This window comes from Strongylocentrotus purpuratus, unplaced genomic scaffold (genome assembly GCF_000002235.5).
Source record: "Strongylocentrotus purpuratus isolate Spur 01 unplaced genomic scaffold, Spur_5.0 spur5_scaffold_2, whole genome shotgun sequence".
Taxonomy (NCBI): domain Eukaryota; kingdom Metazoa; phylum Echinodermata; class Echinoidea; order Camarodonta; family Strongylocentrotidae; genus Strongylocentrotus; species Strongylocentrotus purpuratus.
The window spans coordinates 20,264,756-20,272,264 of NW_022145605.1; the positions used below are offsets into that span (position 1 = coordinate 20,264,756).

The window sequence follows — 7,509 nt, forward strand, 5'->3', positions numbered from 1 at the left end:
CTAGGGCCCTAATGCGGACCTCTGAATGCTAATCTGACCGTAAATTGTTGCCTTAAACCCCTGAGCTTCCGGGGGCGGACAAGGTGGACAAGGTAGGGTGGTCCCCAAAAAAATTTAGACAAGGATTAAGAGTCGAGAACGGTACAACGAATTGTCTTTTTCTCTAATGATTTAATGAAACGTAAAAGCTTCCGCGCTTTGAGCGGGAGGGGGGAGGGGAACTGAATTAAGACAAGGATTAAGAGTCGAGAACGGTACAACGAATCGTCTTCTTTCGCTAATGATTTAATGAAACGTAAAAGCTTCCGCGCTTCGCGCGGGAGGAGGAAAACTAAATTCAGACGAGGAATATTTTCGAGGGCGGTACAACGAATCGTCTTCTTTCTCTAATAATTTAATGAAATGTCGAAGCTTCCGCGCTTTGCGCGGGAGGGGGGGGGGGAACTGAATTTAGACCAGGATTAAGAGTCGAGAACGGTACAACGAATCGTCTTCTCTCTAATAATGTAATGAAACGTCGAAGCTTCGGCGCTTCGCGCGGGAGGGGGGGAGAGGGAACTGAATTTAGACAAGGATTAAGAGTCGAGAACGGTACAACGAATCGTCTTCTTTCTCTAATTATGTAATGAAACGTCGAAACTTCCGCGCTTCGCGCGGGAGGGGAGGGGGGGAAACTGAATTTAGACAAGGATTAAGAGTAGATAACGGTACAACGAATCGTCTTCTTTCTCTAATCAGTGGCGGATCCAGGGGGGGTTGGGGGGGTTGCAACCCCCCCCCCCCCCCTTGGGCGGCCCAAAAAAAAAAAAAAAAAAAAAAGGAAAAAAAAAGAAAAAAAGAAAGAAAAAAAGAAAGAAAAAAGAAAAAAAGAAAGAAAAAAAGAAAGAAAAAAGAACGCACGCTGGAGAGAAACCCTTTCAAGTGCAAATATTGTGAGAAGATATTTAACTCATCTGGTAACTTAACCAAACACATGATAACTCTGAATATAACTATGTATTAAACTGTTACTTGATTTAAAAAGACGTTATCATGCACTGCTTTTTATGGTCTCCATTGTGTTAATAGATGCCAGGAAAACATCACTTACGGGGTTCAAATAAACACCCCAAAAAAAATCGGCTCGCCGCTTCGCGGCTCGTGGACGATGCTCCGCATCGTCATTATTTTGGTCAAACCCCCCCCCCTTAGCAAAAAGCTAGATCCGCCCCTGCTAATAATGTAATGAAACGTCGAAGCTTCCGCGCTTCGCGCGGGAGGGGGGGGGGGGACTGAATTTAGACAAGGATTAAGAGTCGAGAATGGTACAACGAATTGTCTTCTTTCTCTAATGATTTAATGAAACGTAAAAGCTTCCGCGCTTTGCGCGGGAGGGGGGGGGGAACATAATTCAGACGAGGATTATTTTTGGGAACGGTACAACGATGATGGAGGGGGAACTTGCCCCTCCCTGCACCCACCTCCTCCCCCCAATGACGTCACTGCTGGTCACCATTACGTACCAATTTTTTGCTCGCAAAATTTCAAATTTGGGCCTCCCCCCTAAGAAATCCTTGATCCGCGCCTGAACTCGGGAGACACTCGTTTCGCCGACAGTTCATAATTCCTAAGATTCGCAATGCCAAACATGATTGTATCATACCAGGTGGTTCTTACTTTTGAACAAGACATTATTGCGTTATTCCAAAAGTTCGTTAAACCGAAGGTTTGTCATTCTGAGAGGTAAATAGTGTTCATTTTCCATGGACATATCCATATCTCAATAGGGCTCGAGACATTGTAGGAGGAAGGGAGAGAGATAGAGGGTAACAATAAAGAAGGTGTGTGTGTGACGGAGAGACAGACTGAAAGATAATTATTGACAATACCACGTAGAAAACATAGAGATAGAGAGGGAGAACATAACGTATGGAAGAGAGAGAGGGAGAGAGAGAGAGAGAAAGAGATATATTTTAGATGAATAGCTGATTTCCGACTTCTCACTGACCGACCAATGCCAAACACATAATTTTACTTCTTTTGCATTTTAAGTTTTCTAGATCCCCCCCCCCCCTCCATCTGAAATGTGCTTTAATCTTTCAATACACATCTTCCAATTGTTAATCAAATCGTTGAGCACTTTCATTAGCTTTGTCCAGCACCATTGGAAATATTCGATTACTGCAATGTCATGAGATTACGTACATGTATTCACAAGACAAACAGCATGCTATATTGAATCATTGTATTATTATTGCAAAGAAAACATTATATTTATGTAGATATCTTGAGATACTCGCTTCTTTAAAAAATTTTTTTATTAAATTACATCAAACATACATATACCTATAAGCATAGATCCATGCATAGATTTCGCAAAAAATGGAATGTGCTAGAATTAGTAACCTGTAATATATTGTCTGTTTTTTTTTTGTTTTTTTTTTAATCCATAATCTCGGTTTCTACTCCTACTTTATTTATCCTCATTTTGTATTGTGATAATGATATATTTGAAATACATGTAGTTTCAGTTTAATTTGTATTATGTATGAGATGTTTTAACCGAATTTAAAAAGAAATTATTTAAAAAAAAATGAAATTACGTAATCTGAATTTGATTTCTGAAGGCAGTACAATAGGGTAGGACAACTGAGATTGCCATTGAATCTATATATTTCTTGAAAGTCATTGCGAGATTGTTATGCCTAGATAATAAAAGGGTTCCTGACTGCTTTATTTGAGGCTGCGTTTGATTTTGTCGGTTTAATTATTAATCAATTTGTATAATGAAGAGAGGCCTGTGAGCTCTGTAAAATTAACCATCTACATGTAGATCAATCCCAAGTAGTAACTCTGTAGAATAATAAACAGGTAATCAAGATTTAAAGATGTCGCCTTCGTATTTATTTTAGCATGACCACGCATAGATGGAAAGACATGACATGAATTGACTAAGAAACATAGTTTTATTATAAAAAATCTCCATAAGCAAATAAGATTGATCTAAAGCAAGCAAGTTCCCGTCAACCATTACGGGCAACACTAGGTACACCTCCAAACATTTTGAATTATAAAGACAATGTCCATTTAATTAATTCAATTTAATTAAAGTAAATTCTTATATTCACAGAAAATTCAGGTTTATAGCAAAAGAACTGTTCTTTCCTGAATGAAAAGAAAATCTACCATGAAATTCAATAAACATTAACGACATTTAGAGAACCATCGACAAACGAGGCCTAATTTTATCAGACACTTTATCACTGTTGTGTGTAAAAAAAAACTAAGGTTTACACTTTATCACTGGTATGTGTCAGAAACTAAGGTAGACATTTTATCTCTATTGTGTGTATGAAACTAACGTTTACACTTTATTACTGGTATGTGTATGAAACTAAGGGTTACATTTTTTCACTAATGTGTGTATGAAACTAAGGGTAACATTTTATCACTAATGTGTGTATGAAACTAAGGCTTACATGCAGTTTATCACTGCCTCGGTATGAAACTAAGATGTTCAAAAAGCATGACAAGAACTGACAAGTGTGTCAAACTACACAAAATGAAGAAATATTTATATAGTACTTCAGATAGTACAGACGGCGCAAGTAAGTTCGTAACCATCGATGTAGGATCCACAATCCAAGCCATCACCCGCCACACACCGGACTTCTGTGAAGTACAACAGCGCACTATTCTGATTCCCCAGGGTACCCGCTTTAGGAACCATTTCTCGGTCCACACACACAAATTCTGATCTATCGTGTACGTATTTCTCTGCCATAAGATAACCAGCGTACTCCAAACGCCATTCTTGAGAAGGACACACGTTGCGGGCAGGAATCATTAGTTTGCTGGTGCGGCCAGAGGGCGCCCTGCAGACTGCACATGTCGGAGTCTGGTCATGTAGTGGTCGGATGCGTGAAGGACCAGTATTGACTTGGTATTCAGAGAAGTATAGTAGGGCACGTTCAACATGTAAGGAAGTTTCTACTTCGTCATAGATGGGCTCTTCCGGCATGCATAGATGATTTGAGCCGCTACCAACATGATTCCAGTGTGCACCTCCAATAGAACCTGAACAAATCCCAAAGCAATGTAACATAAACAAAGGTAAACCTACTTAATTTCAAATTTATCAGATTCTAAATTAAGAATGATGTAGGACCAATGACAACTACTGAAGGCAGCTCCGGAGAACGTTCAAGGAATAATTTCATATCAGGTATATACCCACCTAAACATGGGTGGAGAGTGGCAAATGTAGATGATATCTTGGCAAAGGACATTAGCACGGGGCTGGGAATCGAGCTGCGAAGGATATGATCAAGCTACTGTCTGATGACATAATCTAAAACACCTCTAAAGCCCATGACGGCATCTAGATTTTGCACTTGGGCTAATCCTCATGGTATACTTTCTAAAAAAGAACTCGAGGATATTTAATACCCTATTGTGTATCCCATCATGTTTGAAACGTTAAAGATCAGAGTTCGCACATTTTAATATGACAGAACGACAAGGCTATTGAAATTGCCTGTGGTTGATTTTCGGATAGTCCTTGCGATCATGGCAAAACCATTTTCAGAGTATCTGTACCAACCTGAATAGATGAGTTCTGCATCTTGGGGACATACATCGTTACCCCAGCGAGTATAGATCACACCAGGAAGGCTTGCCATGTTACCTACTGGAGGCACTACCGCATCACCTCCGGATTCAGTTGAGTTTGTTTCGTCGCTGGGTGAAGTAGGTGTTTCTCGAGCTAAAATTTCAAACATTCAATTCAGAAGTTTCATTAATTTTTATTCTAGAAGTTTGTAATCTTAGGTTATGCGACCTCATATTATATTTTCTAATAAAGGTTTCTGGTATCTCTTCATTGTGTAATTGGCCAGAAAGGACACAGAAGTTACAGTATCCGAAGTGTTTTCCAAACTTTAATTTCATTTCGCTAACCCTGCATTCTCCGGCTTGAATTATTACAATGTCACAAGTATAAATGTTCTACAACCTCTGCGGTCGTGCAATATCGAGTCAGATTGATGTCATTATAGGCCTACCTTGGGAATCTGTCGGTGCATCCCGTCTGTCTCTGCCGTCCCTTCCGGCAACCCCCTGTGGGCCTGAGGGACCTCTTTGTCCAGGAACACCAGCAGGACACAAGAAACATTGACCTAAAGAAGAAACATCATAGTTATTTCTTGTCAAGTTTAATGATCAGATCTTAAACACTTCTGCCTGTATAAGATTATATTTCAAGCAAAGTAGCTCTCTCTGTAGGTTATTCTCAACCTGGATGATAATGGCCTATACGTCACATGTTCCATTGATAATTTCTTATTTGATCTAGGTGACGCATAGATCTTTAAGTTTCGAATATTTTATGTCTCCTATTTTCGGACTTTGAATGGCCTAACGTGGCCAAACAACATGACTTATAGCTCTGGAATTTATTTGTGCATTCAGGGCTCTCTATTTTTCTCTTTTCTTCTAGATAACGCATATGTTAGCTTTAAAGATAATAATAATGATAATAATAATAATCTTTTAAAGTCCACTCCAAATTTTATTAAGTTAAACCGAAAATGGAAATTCTTTTTGCCCAATTGATCGTGCATGAGCCCGGCAGCCACTGAGCAACGCCAGATCGACGTTGCTCTATCCTTTATTGTTGAACGCCAAACAAGGTAGCAGCAACGCCCGTATTTTAACGTCTTTCATGACGTACAGTTTACCAGTTTACCAGTATTGCCCTGTTTCCGATTTGATTTTGGACATTTTGAGGTCGATTTCCTGATTGCTACATACTTGGTAATAATGCGCCTCAAGGCATGTAAGGTGTCCAATGCCCATTGCAAACGATACGTTATTTGCTGAAGTATATAGAATTATACACGCAAGCAACTTGCGGGGTCTATAGTTCTTTTTTGACGTGGCTGGTGAGAGTACCATCATTCGAAAGGTAATTCGTGCAATTTTATGAACACTTGACTTCCTGGTGCACGCACTAATTTTCCTCATAGGTAGGCCTTCGTGTGCGATGGACGTCATTAGAGAAATCAAGAAATGTCTGCATCGTGTCTGTTTCATAAGAATGTTATCAATAACTAGTTACAATAACTATTGAAGCCCATCTGCACTAGTTTTGCCAGGAGGGATTAGACCTTCCTGGGTGTTCACTGGCAGGTGGTTATCTCATCAAATCAGCTCTGAATTAACCTAAGAAAATGGGGACCATGGGGATCAACGGGTGCCGCTTACATGCAAGGCATTGTTGGCTATATATAGAAGGCGCAAGTAGTTACACGTAGTGCAGTCCCACTTAATATCTACACTGAAATATTGGCATTTGATTGACTGAGAGGAAATTTGTCATAGAATCTTAGCATCTGTTAAGGATTGCAAGTTTGATGAAATAGGACCCTGGTGCTCTTACCAGAATACATTGGCCATGAGTATGGTCCGGATTGGTTCTGACCTAGGCTAATCTGCTCGGCACCAGATGATGGGAACGATGTCGGGAGAGTCGATGGCGAGTCAAGATGCCTTCGACGTCGTGTCTTTTCAAGTTCTCCTAGCTCAAGATCGGTCGCGAGAGAGTCAGGAATGTGAATCTTGGCCATCATTGATGGATTCTTCGCGATGAGCTCGAGAGTTGAGAAGGAACGGGTGATCTCAGCAACGGATTCCTACATAATTTTGTAGTCGAAAAGTTAAGAGACAAATTAAAAAATGAAAATCACTAATACGTACCCTCAAATCTGAAATGGGATATTTTTTTCTGGTGAAACATGCCTTCCATCCCTTAAGTTGCCGGTAGACTATACGCATTTTGGCCGAAACGAAACATCGTTCAGATGAGAGAAAATCGTGCTAAGGTAGTGACTTCAATGCTAGATGTGCAGTTAAAGAGAATCTGAAAGTTTGAGTGAAAATATACAATTATTAATGATAAATATTGGGAAAAACTGATCTGATCGATTTCTTAATTCTCCCAACTATATTATTACAATTAAATTACATTTTAAGTGAATGTAAATCGTCACAAAGCAATGAGTGTTAAGTTTTGAGAAAAAAAAAAGAAAGACTGTCTGATGTCTTATTTTCAATGGAAACCGGTTGGGACAATTTAAAAATGATTGGGAGAATTTACTGTAAGAGTGTGTCGATTTTCACTCGTTGAGTCGTGAAACGAAAATGAGAAATTAATTCCTTGATGATATTGATTTTCCTTTTCCCTTTTGGTTTGTGAAATGTGACACGTCTTAAGTGTTTAAAAGGTTGACGCTTTGTGTTCGGTACATCAGTGAACTAACTCGACTCATTTATGCCAACAACATACAATGCGTCGCGTACACGACGCAGTCGGAGTACGCGCAGCGACTGGTGAGGTCTTTTAGGCGCCATTAGAGGTGGCGTCAACTTTGAATTTGCCTTCACAGGTCTGATTAGCTGGGGTAATTGGCGATCTGGATGTTATCGTTACCAAAAATTATATATTTATAAAGAGTAGCGACATTGGAGGAC

General features: G+C 39.7%; 1 protein-coding gene across 1 annotated transcript; it reads right to left on the reverse strand.

The window, feature by feature from the left end:
• Positions 1 to 2,860: 2,860 nt before the first annotated feature.
• On the reverse strand, positions 2,861 to 7,307 carry LOC105440384 (short-chain collagen C4-like). The gene is made up of 5 exons (XM_030991106.1): positions 7,299 to 7,307; positions 6,419 to 6,671; positions 5,043 to 5,156; positions 4,583 to 4,744; positions 2,861 to 4,056 (listed from the first exon to the last, which is right to left on the reverse strand). Exons 1-5 carry the CDS (start codon positions 7,305 to 7,307, stop codon positions 3,566 to 3,568), a joined length of 1,029 nt encoding a protein of 342 aa, XP_030846966.1. The 3' UTR covers positions 2,861 to 3,565.
• Between the last annotated feature and the right edge of the window lie 202 nt (positions 7,308 to 7,509).

Excerpts from the sequence above, each read along its gene's own strand:
- LOC105440384 (XM_030991106.1), bottom strand. Across the intron at positions 5,157-6,418 it reads CTCATGGCCAATGTATTCTG|GTCAATGTTTCTTGTGTCCT; the intron begins GTAAGAGCACCA and ends TTTCTTCTTTAG. Across the intron at positions 4,745-5,042 it reads TGCACCGACAGATTCCCAAG|CTCGAGAAACACCTACTTCA; the intron begins GTAGGCCTATAA and ends TTGAAATTTTAG.